This window comes from Oncorhynchus kisutch, linkage group LG27 (assembly GCF_002021735.2).
Source record: "Oncorhynchus kisutch isolate 150728-3 linkage group LG27, Okis_V2, whole genome shotgun sequence".
Classification (NCBI taxonomy): domain Eukaryota; kingdom Metazoa; phylum Chordata; class Actinopteri; order Salmoniformes; family Salmonidae; genus Oncorhynchus; species Oncorhynchus kisutch.
The window spans coordinates 28,982,252-28,997,247 of record NC_034200.2 but is presented as its reverse complement, the minus strand read 5'-3'; the positions used below and the strand labels follow the sequence as shown (position 1 = coordinate 28,997,247).

The following is a 14,996-nucleotide window of genomic DNA, read 5'->3' as shown; positions in this document are numbered from 1 at the left end:
GCGAACATGAAGGCTGCTTGGTCTAAAGTGGAGGAGTCCTACCCTCACATCCTACCCATTGGCTGTGCTGCTCATGCATTGAATCTGCTCCTCGAGGACATCATGGCACTGAAAACAATGGATACACACTACAAGAGAGCTAAGGAAATCCAGCGACAGTGGGTTTGTGCCCATAGGCGACGTTGTTGCCGGTGATGTCTGGTGAGGACCTGCCTCACAACAGGCCTACAAGCCCTCTGTCCAGCCTCTCTCAGCCTATTGCGGACAGTCTGAGCACTGATGGAGGTATTGTGCATTCCTTGTGTAACTCGGGCAGTTGTTGTTGCCATCCTGTACCTGTCCCGCAGGTGTGATGTTCGGATGTACCGATCCTGTGCAGGTTTTGTTACACGTGGTCTGCCACTGCAAGGACGATCAGCTGTCCATCCTGTAGCGCTGTCTTAGGCGTCTCACAGTACAGGCATTGAAATTTATTTGATGGCCACATCTGCAGTCCTCATGCCTTCTTGCAGCATGCCCAAGGCATGTTCACGCAGATGAGCAGGGACCCTGGGCATCTTTATTTAGCTGTTTTTCAGAGTCAGTAGAAAGGCCTCTTTAGTGTCCTAAGTTTTCATAACTGTGACCTTAATTGCCTACCGTCTGTAAGCTGTTAGTGTCTTAACGACCGTTCCACAGGTGCATGTTCATTAGTTGTTTATGGTTCATTGAACAAGCATGGGAAACAGTGTTTATTTAAACCCTTTACAATGAAGATCTGTGAAGTTATTTGGATTTTTACAAATTATCTTTGAAAGACAGGGTCCTGAAAAAGGGACCTTTCTTTTTTTGTTGAGTTTATATCCAATGCAAAAACACATATACATTTAAATGGTATTAATTTCTATACATTTCAGTTAATTCCCATATATTCTCGTTAATTCCCACGGAAAGTTTCCACCTCTGAATATTCCCCAAAATGTGCAAACCTATCTCCAATACTGACATACTGCCTCATCTCATCACAGAGCGTAACTCACCTTCAATAATAACATACAGTACTGTCTCCTCTCACCTTCAATAATAACATACAGTACTGTCTCCTCTCCCCTCCAATAATAACATACAGTACTGTCTCCTCTCCCCTCCAATAATAACATACAGTACTGTCTCCTCTCCCCTCCAATAATAACATACAGTACTGTCTCCTCTCCCCTCCAATAATAACATACAGTACTGTCTCCTCTCACCTCCAATACTGACAGCTACTCTCTCTCCTGCTACTCATTGTACCACAACACCTGTTACAGAAATCTTAAATTCCAAACATCCACAGTACAGTATGCAAACGCATGTAGAATCACGCATGAATACAGGACCATAGATCAGGCACGCACATACCATTCCCTTAAACACACTCCCACCCCCATCCATGTAAACTCAATGGCAGGGAGGGGGCAGAGGACTACTGGTGTGTCTGGCAGGTGGCTCCAGCAGTCCAGGACAGCCTGGACTCGTTCCTGGGTACTCTCCACGCTCCACCAGCCTTCTCTGATCCACCCCTAGAGGAATCCCCTCCCCGGCTAGCTCCCATTTCCCCACTTCTCCTCCCTTTGACTTTGTGATGCCTTCTCTCTGCAGTTAACCATCACAGTCATGTCAAACTGTAGCCTGACACTTTCCTCTGTTAATTACACTTCTCCTCCCTTTGACTTTCCTCACTCCCCTGTCACTCTGCAGAATAATACCACTGTAATCCAAAGTTCCTCAGTGGTTAAGTTACAACTTGCCCATCACATTGAAATGAGTCATTTACTCAAATAACTATGAGACATCAGACAGAAAATAAACATGATGTAACACCAAGCACAAGATTCAGTCATCACAGAACCGATGACAGTGTCTGTAGGAGAGAGACCTGAGGGGCTGACGGTTGTCTGTGTGTTACTGTTAAAACTTCTTTGGGATAGGGGGCAGCATTTTCACTTTTGGATGAATAGCGTGCCCAGAGTGAACTGCCTCCTACTCAGTCCCAGATGCTAATATATGCATATTATTAGTAGTATTGGATAGAAAACACTCTGAAATTTCTAAAACTGTTTGAATGATGTCTGTGAGTATAACAGAACTCATATGGCCTACCCTCTCTACCTAACACAGACAACCAAACTGTTAGGTAGAGAGGGTAGGCATATCCATACTAACAGTTTGGTTGTCTGTGTTAGGTAGAGAGGGTAGGCCATATCCATACTAACAGTTTGGTTGTCTGTGTTAGGTAGAGAGGGTAGGCATATCCATACTAACACAGACAACCAAACGGTTAGTATGGATATGGCCTACCCTCTCTACCTAACCCAAACAAGCAACAAAACCGTACCGCGAGTGGTCCCCCAAAGTTTTAGTCATCTTAAAATGACCATGAAATCAGCTAAAAATTAGTTTAATTTAGGAAAGCTGTTAAATAAATTTTAAATTAAATTAAAAAGAGACATAACGGTATGTGATTATGTCTCAACGTAATCAAGGTAAGAATTTATTGTTATTTTCAAATACAATCTCTTTTTGGTTGTGGTCAATTTGCAGTGTACAAATTATTATAATTCAGTTCCGGCACACGACCATGCGAACCAACAAAAATCAGCCAGCGACTGAATCTAGTTGCCTACCCCCGCCATAGACAAACAAACCCATCTAAGAACCCATTACAGTTCATTCTAATCTACAGCGCTCAATAAAACCTTATGAAAGGGAGATCCTCTCCTTTCTGGGTTTACCTACACACAGACCTTCAATCCACCTCGCTAAATCTCTCCAGAATCCCTGGGAAATCCAGCAAACAAGACAGCTAATAGCACGTAATGAGCATTAATGAAGTCAACGCTGAGCTTGACACTCCCACTTAGTAGCTGAACGCTAGTAGGAATTGTCACTTCAAAGACCCAGAATGTCTTAGATTCTAAGGATTTATAATTTCTTAAATTCTACTGAATGTCTTACAGTAGACAAGTGTAACAGTTTAGCTTACTCTCCTCGCCCCTACCTGGGCTTGAACCAGGGACCCTTTGCACACATCGACAACTGACACCCACGAAGCATCGTTACCCATTGCGCCACAAAGGCCACAGCCCTTGCAGAGCATGGGGAACAACTACTTCAAGGCCTCAGAGCGAGTGATGTCACAGATTGAAACACTATTAGCGCGCACCACCGCTAACTGGATAGCCATTTCACATTGGTTACACTCACCCCCCCTCCTCCTTTTCCACAGCAACCAGTGATCCGGGTCAACAGCATCAATGTAACAGTATTGCTTCCGTCCCTCTCCCCTACCTGGGCTCGAACCAGGGACCCTCATGCACACATCAACAGCCACCCTCAAAGCATCATTACCCATCACGCCACAAAAGCCATAGCCCTTGTAGAGCAAGGGGAACAACTACTTCAAGGCCTCAGAGTGAGTGATTGAAACGCTATTAGCGCACACCACCGCTAACTAGCTAGCCATTTCACATCGGTTACACAAGGACAAAGCTAAGTTAAGCTGGCCTGTCTGGGAGAGAGAGTATGTTGAAGAACATGCATGATGGGTTTGGGGGGTTTATACAGTGGAGCATTTATTTTTGCCTGTGGATGTGCGAGTCCGTGGGAATGACCTTCATTTTCTCAACAAATTAACTAATTTCACTTCCTTAGACCGAGATTTGAGCGAACATGCATGCGCATACAGAATACATACATACACACCACGGATGATAGTCAGCTGCTAGCATGATACTAGACTTGAACTGTCACTCTCACAGAGTTCTCCTCAAGGACCCAGTCCCACAAACAATCCAAAAATATCAGCTCGTTCCCTCTAGTCTACACAAACACAAACATCTCTCACGCAATGAACTTGTGTTTACCTTACAGTAAGATAAAGTACCTACTAGTTACTCTCCGAAGGGAAGTTTATCAAACAGACTGTTGTTTACTCTGAGTCAAACCTACAGGGAGTCTTCCAGCAAGTACACTTGATGACAGAGCAATCACAGCAGTCCAGTCCAGAACAACAAAAGCATCCAACTACAAAACAAGAAACAATCCAGCAATAGATTCAAGACTGTTGTTGAGAATCATAAGAGAAGTGTTGAACTATGGGAAAGTTCAGTCATACACACTGCTCATTTATGTATTAAATGCCACCCCATACAGAACGCTACTTTCCCCCACCCCAAAAAAAGAGGAAGTCATTTGAGGGCACTACTATTTTCAATGTATTTACGTATGTAATTTCACATGGACCATGCCTATTAACATAATATTTCCAGTTGCACGTCAGTGTAAAAGTTCTGAAGATTTGGTAGTTATTCAGTTCATGCATATTCCCTGTGAGGATGAACTGTCAGTCATCTGTAACTCCCAGATACAGTACTGGTCCCTTGTTATGCATGTCAATGAGCAAAGAGGGGACAGAGGCACTAGGAGACAAACAGACAACAGAAACCATCTTCAGTGAGGTCCTCCCAAACAGGCCTCTCAGAGAAACAAGTCAAGTGTACAGTGCAATGGGAAAAATCTCATTTATGCAAATTGCTCTAGCAACAGCTCACATCCATTTTTGTGAATAGTGGTAATGTACACTGAACAAAAATAAAAATGAAACATGTAAAGTGTTGGTCCCATGTTTTATGAGCTGAAATAAAAGATCCCAGAAATGTTCCAGATGCAAACACCTTATTTCTCTCACATTGTGAGCACAAACTTGATTACATCCCTGTAAACTTAAACATAAAACGTTAGTGAGCATTTCTCCTTTGCCAAGATAATCCATCCACCTGGCAGGTGTGGCATGTTGAAAAGCAGGTTAAACAGCATGATCATTACACAGGTGCACCTTGTGCTGGGGACAATAAAAGGCCACTCTAAAATGTGCAGTTGTGTCACACAATGCCACAGATGTTTCAAGTTGAGGCAGCGTGCAGTTGGCATGCTGACTGCAAGAATGTTCACCAGAGCTGTTGCCAGAGAATTGAATATTAATTATCTCCAATGTCGTTTTAGAGAATTTGGAAGTCTGTCCAAACGGCCTCACAACCACGTACAACCACGCCAACCCCGGTGCTTCACATCCAGCTCCTTCACCTGCGTGTCACACCCTAATCTGTTTCACCTGTCTTGTGTTTGTCTCCACCCATCACCAGGTGTCACCCATTATCTCCTATGTATTTATACCTTTTTTAATGCATCTGTGACCAACAGACATGTGAAATCCATAGATTAGGGCCTAATTGATTTATTTCAAATGACTGATTTCCTTATATGAACTGTAATTCAGTAAAATCGTTGATTGTTGCATGTTCCATTTATATTTTTGTTCAGTGTAAAGTAAATAGGGGCCAGAATATACGCCTGTTTTCACAGACTACATGTCGGTGGAGGTTTGAGGGCTATTGGTGTGGTGTTGTCAATGATGTGTGTGTGTTGATGTTTATTTGCTGGCAAGGCCTTATCTATCCTCAGACAGTGATTTGTATGAGGACAGAGATAATCCCGGCCTGTCACCCAGAGATAATCCTGCCTGTCCTACTCCCTCCGTCTGAACACACATCACCTGGGAGAAGGTGTCTTTCACATACATGCATCATGTTCTCACTCTTTCTCTCAGAAACCATCCCTCCCCAACTCATCTTGTCTTCAAAACGATGTTCCAAAGACAATCCCTCACTGCCCCACATCCAGATACAAATCCTACACCAGGGATGGGCAACTGGTGGCGACTCCCATTCGTAGGCCGGCAGATCAGTTTCCAAAAACACTCTTGCCAGAGTGTGTAAAGCTGTCAAGGCAAAGGGAGGCTACTTTGAAGAATCTCAAATATAAAATATTTTGGTTACTACTTAATTTTATAGTTTTTATGTCTTCACTATTATTCTACAATGTAGAAAATAATAAAAATAAAGAAAAACCCTTTAAATAAGTAGATGTGTTTTGGGACCCTTCCCCAGAGCTGTGCCTCGACACAATCCTGTCTCGGCGCACTACAAACAATTCCTTAGACCTCATAGCTTGGTTTTTGATCTGACATCCACTGTCAACCATGGGACCTTATATAGACAGGTGTGTACCTTTCCAAATCATGCCCAATCAATTGAATTTACCACAGGTGGACTCCAATCAAGTTGTAGAAACACCTCAATGATGATCAATGGAAACAGGATGCACCGGAGCTCAATTACAAGTCTCATAGCAAAGGATCTGAATACTTATTTACATAAGGTATGTTTATTTTTAATACATTTGCAAACATTTCTAATAACCTGTTTTCGCTTTGTCATTATGGGGCATTGTTTGTAGATTAACAAAAATGATTTGACCACTCATCAATTTTAGAATAAGGCTGTAACGTAATGCTGGACATGCAATTGCCAGTCAGGATCTCTAGTCTCCACCGAGTGTTGTAAACACCTCATGGTTCCTCTTACCCAACAGTCGGTGGAGAAACAAGTTTGAGTGTTCAGATACAAAACAAGTTCATCCGACTGGCATGGAAGTGCCTCGAGTCTTCAGAGGTGTAAGGATAATTAGGAGTCTGAAACTAGGGAATTTGGTGCAGTGATACTGCTTTTGTTTCGAGCAAGAAAAGGAATGGCCTCCCACTGTGATAAGTAGCTATTGGCAGTGAGAATCTGTGCGTTTCATGCTTTAGTTTTTTATCTGGGCTCTGTAAATCCTTTAGGTTTAGGGAGTGAGGATGAAAGGTAAAGATTCTCTATTGTCTTAGAAAAAACAGCTTGCAGCTCTTTATTAATCTGATGATAACAATTTATCACAACCAATTTCTGTATACCATACATGTCATACTGATCTGCCCTCATAGAATCATTACCGTACAGTCAATAACATACCAAAGAAACAGAACTCTGAAGTATTGTCTACTATAATCATGTAGGATCAGTGCCATTCAGCATCCTTGGGACATCTCTACCTAACCAGAACACTTACCTGACCCTAGAAATTATCATTTAAAATGTCAACTTCAATGGGGTAGGGATGTCTCAAGGATCTTTCCAGACTGACAACTCACAAGGTAAAGACATAAATGTGTAACCACAAGTGAAAACTGTCATTTGACAGCAAGAAAAAAGAGCACCAATAGACAATGCAAACAAACCAACCTACCTATGGTGTACAGTTATATTCACAAGGACAAGCGATTCATGTCCTGTCTTTGTTCCATAAACCATTTTCCATTTGTGTGTGTTGCCAGACTTCTCAGGATGACTTCCACCCATTTGAGGGTAACCAGGTGTAAAATACAGTAGAGATAGATCATCCTTTACTACAGAGACATTTAAAAAAATCTATTATTGATGTCACCTCATAAAAAATTCAATCTCAATTCCTAAAACACTGAATAATTCAAGACTTTTATTCTCTAGCCTCACCTAAAATATGTTCATTCACATCTGTGATTTTACCATTTGGTGAGAAGTTTACAAGCATAATGAGGAGATAAAAAAAAAAAAAGGAAAGGGAAGGGAATGAACAAAACCTGACTGCCAAAATGAATAACCAAGAGTAAGGTTGCAAAATTATTTCCAAAAATTGACAGGTTTTCCAGAATAACTATTTCCTTAAGCCGTACACTCTACAGAGCTGAGATTTAAGGAAGAGCGGCCAGAAAAAAAGCCATTGCTTGAAGAAAAAAATAAGCAAACACGTTTGGTGTTCACCAAAAGGCATGTGGGAGACTCCCCAAACACATGGAAGAAGGTACTCTGGTCAGGTGAGACTAAAATTGCGCTTTTTGGCCATTAAGCAAAATGCCATGTCTGGCGCAAACCAAACACTTCATCACCCCAAGAACATCATGAAGCATGGTAGTGACAGCATCACACTGTGGGGATATTTTTCCCATCGGCAGGGACTGGGACACTGGTCAGAATTGAAGGAATGATTGATGGCGCTATATACAGGCAAAATCTTGAGGGAAGCCTGTTTCAGTCTTCCAGAGATTTGAGACTGGGAGGGAGGTTCACCTTCCAGCAGGACAATGACCCTAAGCATACTGCTAAAGCAACACTCGAGTGGTTTAAGGGGAAACATTTAAATGTCTTGTAATGGCCTAGTCAAAGCCCAGACCTCAATCAAATTGAGAATCTGTAGTATGACTTAAATATTGTTGTACACCAGTGGAACCCATCCAACTTGAAGAAGCTGGAGCAGTCTTGCCTTGAAGAATGGGCAAAGATCCCAGGGGCTAAATGCGCAACGCTTATAGAGACATACCCCACTATACTTGTAGCTGTAATTGCTGCAAAAGGTCGCTCTACAAAGTATTGACTTTGGAGGAGGGGGGGGGGGGGGGGGGTGAATAGTTATGCACGCTCAAGCCTTTTGGATTTAATGTTTGAGGTTCTCTAAAAAACACACATCTGGAATGATGCAAAACCAGAACAAACTGCAGTCAATGGACTAAATCCCTGTGGCTATTCCAGTAACTATATTACACAGGAATCAAGCAGTTGATATGGTCTGCGAAAGTGTGTATTTGGTTGGTCTGTATTGGTTGGTTTCTAATGTCTTAAGCATATTATCTCTTGTAATATACAGTGTCCTCTCACTGGAATTGAGCCTTTATTCTCAAACAAATGTTTCCGGTCATTAATTTCCTCACGGATCATCATTATCTTAATTTCAATGTGGGCACACACACACACACACACACACACACACACACACACACACACACACACACAAAGCAAGCTTTAAACTGTGAGAAGACAGAAATGAAAAACAGGAACAGAGACAGGGAAGCAGCAGCATGCAGAGAAAATATGTTCTTCAGAAGAAAGAAATCGTTCAGAGGAGATAGGAGCCTTTGAAAATCATGAGGAACCACACAGCTACCGTATCCAGCAACCATTAGGAGGACTGTCAGCAGTTTCCCTCCCGCACACACCGTTGCCAGGCAGCTCGAGGGAAGAAACTAACAGATTAAAACCACATCTCTGGTTCAGAACGATGCAGCAGAGACACCACGGGGGAGCTGCTTCATTATTCATAAGCCTTTGTAAACAGGGGAGAGAAACTTCTCCAAGTACAAAGACACACTGGCCTACTCTCTTCCTCGCTACACTGCACCACCTCCAGCCCTACACTGTAGTCACCTAGGTAATGACACCCAAGCCAGTGATGTCTGTTTTTTGGAGTTTGCAGTGTCACCCACCAAATACTGAACCCTGGTCATCAGTGCGAATCACAGACATTTTACTGATAACATTCCTCTCGTAAAGGCTACTTATCGTTAAGTTAGAAATAAAATAAGTCTGCTAATATGGGTTAACGGGACCATGATAGTCACAACATTGAAAGTAGTAGTAGTAGTTTTAGGGGTAATATTTAAAAAATAACTGGTGCGCATTAATGTTAAACTTATCATTGAATTAACCGTTATTGTAATAAACCAGCCAATATATAGCACCAGAATTAGTGGTCAATCAGCTCTACCCCAGAACACATTCACACACCTCACCGCCACACCTGCACTGCATCCAACAATGGATTGTTCAAGTGAGAGAACCATTTCCCCACTCTGCTAAGGAATGAGGCATTCGGGCCTGTGAACATAATACTGGTTTATACTGGTCTGGTGCACATCCAACTCTTTCACTCAAATGGCAGACTATACACATGCACACCAGAGGCTGGTGGGAGGAGCTATAGGAGGACACCTCATTGTAAATGGCTGGAATGGTATCAAACATACCAAAACCACATTGATTCCGTTTCATTCATTCCATTCCAGCCATTACAATAAGGCCATCCTCCTACAACACCTCCCACCAGTCTCCTCTGATGCACACCTGACAAATTATTTTGACTGAGCAGAATGATACTGCATTCCAGAAACAGTGCAGGTTGCTGTAGCCAGCGGGCACTCCAATACCAATCGACTGTCACAGAGAGCCTGGTATTCAGTAGAGCAGAGGGAAATATCCTGTAATTATGAAAAACACAGCAACAATAGCCAGTAGACTAGTGTTTCGTGGTGGCTTAATGTCCTTGAAAACCAGAAGTAGACTAGGAATGTTTTTTTGTGGAACGCATCAGAAAATAGAGAAGGTCATTTTAATGTTGACAATAATATAACATCTTTCTTGCATCATAAAATTCTCTGCGCACTTAAATGTGTATTGACTGCCTGTGTGATTTGTGCTCAAGGTTTAGTGCGCAAAGGGCAACAGTAAAATAATTTGGATCGTCTAGTTATTAACTCAAATGCAGTCATTGGCCTATAAAAGTAGCCCAAAAAATTATGAATAATGTTAAATACAGAGGGTTCCGTTACAGTTCACTGTCAGATGAGGTTGCAGTACAGTTGCCATCCTGCATATATACGCCGCCGAGATTTGCCCTGTGCGCGAGCGGCACACGACGTTTTAGCAACAAAGTTGCATCCCCGGCAATATGCAGGCGAGCGGCTCGTGCCATTGGTTAACCTCCGCGGCTTCGATTCGGACGTCGGACCAAAATAGCAAAGCTAACTTAATGCGGAGTTCACGCGGGGTTGTTATGTCATAGCTAGCATTCATCATGTCCCATAGACCAACATTTCATAATCCTATGTATTTGGATGGCAGGTGGAATGCTCAAGGAGGCTCGAGAACGCGCTAGAATTAGTGGTCAAATTAACACCATAATACCCTGATACAAAAATAGACTTAAAATCCCCTTTCCCTGTTGCTTTGAGAATATTTGAAAACTATTTCCCCTTATGGAATAGAAATATCATGTGCCAGCCGGGTAGGATATCTGAGGGTACAATTTCTCACCTATGCTATTGCTACATACGCTGTTAATATGCCATATTTATTTAATAACAGACCCCATCAATGTGACACACTTTACTTCAATGAGCCTAGGTTAGGCTACTCACCGTAATAAAGGGAAGGGACGTCCGTTTTTCTTGCCATTTCACTGTGGACGGTAGAATTGTCTGGTGTGTAGTGATGCGATGGCATGGATGTTGGGAGTCAATGAACACTCCCGTATTTGGCTCCAAGTTTATAGGAAAGGTCCTCTCACCTGTGTGAAGCTAGCCACAATAAGATTAGCCACAATTGTGGAATTTGTGGTTCGCCTTCAAAATAAAAGTCCCTCATTGAAAGCGATTCAAACGGATACCATATGGCATATTTGGACAATATAATGAATGCTAAACAAGGTCGGAATGTTGTTATATAATTTCCACAAAATAAAATAATTGGCTCATTCCTTCTAAATGGTGCCTTTTCTGTCACCAGGAAATATCACTACTTAGTGTAAAATAGTGTAAAATCTGGATTCCAAAAGGCTTTCAATATCAGGTAAGGTGTCCTTTTACCTTAAAACCACTAAATATGAATATTGAATGGAATGTTATGCATTTCGAACCAGTATTTTATTTCAGTTTGCCATGTCCCCAGCTGTTATTTGGCAAGTTCCACAAGAAATAGAAGCCATAAAATAAACCATTTAAAATACATCCTTACCTATGGATCTTGGATCCATGAAACGGGGTATCAGCCTACTCAGTTACTCCAACAGATTACAATTCTGAAACGTTTATATAAATAACGTCATTGCTCTTTGTGGGACTGTGAAACCACATAGTAGGTTTACTGGTGATCTTTTGTGTCTCATTTCACAGTGGTTTCAGAGTCCTACAATAAGAGCTCGGACGCTAACATTTGTGAAAATCTCTTCACAGCTGTGTTCTGTTGGTGTCACTGAGTAGGCTGATGCCCCATTTCATGGACCCAAGAGCCATAGGTAAGGCATGCTAAATGAATGTTCAATAAGAACAATGGGCTCAAATAACCTGTACCCCTGCATATTTGACTCGGTACCAGTACCCCCTGTATATAGCCTCGTTATTGTTATTTGATGGTGTTGATGTTATTTTTTTAAAACTTTTGTATTTTGTAAATATTTTCTTAACACTGCATTGTAAGTAAGCATTTCACGGTAAGGTCTACTACACCTGTTGTATTCGGCGCAGGTGACAAATACAATTTGATTTGAATACTGAGGTGATTTCCCACAGTTAAAGTTCCCTAATATGAGGTACAACACTAATATGTGTGTAAACTCTTCACAGCTGTGTTCTGTCAGTGTCACTGAGTAGGCTGATGCCCCGTTTTATGGACCCAAGATCCATAGGTAAGGAATTACAGTGCATACAGTATGCCCCCAATGCAATACTAAAGTATAATACATCCACAGTGTGATTTCAACAGATTTATGCTTTTTTGTGTTTTGTTGAATTGATACTCACCAGCCAGTGTATCACCCAAGTCACAGACAGTTCTCTCTGCTACCGCATGTCAAGCGGTACCGGAGTGCCAAGTCTAGGACCAGAAGGCTCCTTAACAGCTAGAGTGGTCTGTGCAGTCCCTAGACCTCCACCCAATAGAGCATCTTTGGATGAGATGAAATGGGTTGTTCGCAGCATGAATGTACCGCCTTCCAATCTGCAGCAACTGCGTGATGCCATCGCATCAGCATGAACCAACATCCCTTTTGGACATCCCTCCCCCTGCTACTACTTTACCTATTTAGCCCATATCCCAATGCCCCAGGGCAGTGATTGGAGACATTGCCCTGTGTAGGGTGCAGTCTTTTGGATGGGACGTTAAACGAGTTTCCTGACTCTCTGTGGTCACTAAAGGTCCCATGGCACTTATTGTAAGAGTAGGGGTGTTAACCCCGGTGTCCTGGCTAAATTCCAATCTGGCCCTCCTCCCCCCACCACAGTCACCTACTCATCCTCATCTTACAATTGGCTCATTCATCCCCCCTCCTCTCCCCTGTAACTATTCTCCAGGTCGTTGCTGTAAATGAGAATGTGTTCCCAGTCAACATAAAATAAGGATTAAATAAAGAATATAAATCTCTGAATCTGGAACATTTCCAACACCTGTAGAATGCCCTGAAGAATTCAGGCTGTTCTGGAGGCAGGTCTGACCCGATACAAGATGGGTGTACCTAACAACATTAAGATATTGTTCAGCATTATCTAGTTGAAATGTAATTATTCCACTATTTGTATCCCTTTCAATGGGGGACCTCTATTTTGAAGGCCAACAGCAAATCCCACTATTGTGGCTAATCCTTAATGTGGTTATTTTCACCCAGGTTCTCCACACCTCTCCCTCCTTTCTCCCTAAGGATGCATCCACGTACATAACTCGAGCCAATTTATGCCTTGCGCCACTCAAATTTTGTAACAATGCGGAGAGCTCAGTATAGCTCCGCATTGGCATAATTGGTTGATGGTAGCTGAGGGCGGGAGGTCCTGTATAAAACACAAACTCACTCACTTCCTTGACAACAGCTCTGCGCTGCTCAGCGAAGGTTAAGAAGTATGAATGCCCTGACCTCAGAGGCCACATCACCATAAAGGTGCTGCACGGACAATCTGTGTCTGCATTGGCAGTGCAGCATTTGCGACTCTACTTTGTCTCTATACTGACTCTTAGCTTGTTTGATTGCCTTGCGGAGGGAATAGCTCCATACCGCATCGCGGTGCACCTCCCTGACTTCCCTGCAGAAGTCAGGGAATTCATACTTCTTGCACTTCACTAAGCAGTGCAAAACTGTTGTGAGGGAAGTTGTCTAGGAAGTGACTGTGTTCATACAGGACCTCCCACCCTCACCTAGTCAACCAATCATGTCAATGTGGAGCTATACTGAGCCCGCCACATTGTTACAAAATTTGAGAGGTGCACCGCGATGCTGTATGGAGCTATTCCCTCCGCAAGGCAATCAAACAAGCTAAGAGTCCGTATAGAGACAAAGTAGAGTCGCAATTCAACGGCTCAGACACGAGAGGTATGTGGGCAGGGTCTACAGTCAATCACAGACTACAAAAGAAAAACCAGCCTCATCGCGGACCACGATGTCTTGCTCCCAGACAGACTAAACAACTTCTTTGCTCGCTTTGAGGACAATACAGTGCCACGGCCCGCTACCAAAACCTGCAGGCTCTCCTTCACTGCAGCCAACGTGAGTAAAACATTTAAACGGGTTAACCCGCGCAAGGCTGCAGGCCCAGACGGCATCCCAGCCACGTCCTCAGAGCATGCGCAGACAGCTGGCTGGTGTGTTTACGGACACATCAATCCTTATCCCAGTCTGCTGTTCCCACATGCTTCAAGAGGGCCACCATTGCTCCTGTTCCCAAGAAAGCTAAGGTGACTGAGCTAAATGACTACCGGCCCATAGCACCTCCTTCCGTCATCATGAAGTGCTTTGAGAGACTAGTCAAGGACCATATCACCTCCTGCCTACCAGACACACTCCAATTTGCTTTGGGTCTGGACCCCGCCCTGTGCAACTGGGTCCTGGACTTCCTGACGGGCCGCCCCAGGTGGTGAGGGTAGGGAACAACATTTCCACCCCGCTGATCCTCAAGACGGGGGCCCCACAAGGGTGCGTTCTCAGCCCTCTCCTGTACTCCCTGTTCACCCACCACTGCGTGGCCATGCACGCCTCCAACTCAATCATCAAGTTTGCAGACAACACTACAGTGGTAGGCTTAATTACCAACAATGACAACATGGCCTACAGGGAGGTGGTGAGGGCCCTCGGAGTGTAGTGTCAGTAAAATAACCTCATACTCAATGTCAACAAAACAAAGGAGATGATCGCGGACTTCAGGAAACAGCGGAGGGAGCAGCCCCCTATCCACATCGATGGGACAGTAGTGGAAAGGGTGGAAAGTTCCTCGGCGTACACATCATGGACAAACTGAAATGGTCCACCCACACAGACAGTGTGGTGAAAGCGCAGCAGCGCCTCTTCAACCTCAAGAGCCTGAAGAAATTCGGTTTGTCGCCAAAAACACTCAAACTTTTACAGATGCACAATCGATAGCATCCTGTCGGGCTTCACCCCGCTATCGTCCAGAAGTCAAGGTGATTACAGCTCCATCAAAGCTGGGACCGAGAGACTGAAAAACAGCTTCCATCTCAAGGCCATCAGACTGTTAA

The 14,996-nt window shown here is 43.3% G+C and overlaps 1 protein-coding gene across 1 annotated transcript in view; it reads right to left on the bottom strand.

Moving 5' to 3' along the window:
• LOC109872068 (choline transporter-like protein 5-A) overlaps positions 1 to 11,067 on the bottom strand; it is a 54,145-nt gene extending 43,078 nt beyond the window's left edge. Inside the window, exon 1 of the mRNA XM_020463169.2 lies at positions 10,901 to 11,067. Within this exon, the coding sequence (XP_020318758.2) occupies positions 10,901 to 10,985 (85 nt within the window). The 5' untranslated portion in view covers positions 10,986 to 11,067. The remainder of the gene's footprint in view (positions 1 to 10,900) is intronic.
• Positions 11,068 to 14,996: the final 3,929 nt, after the last annotated feature.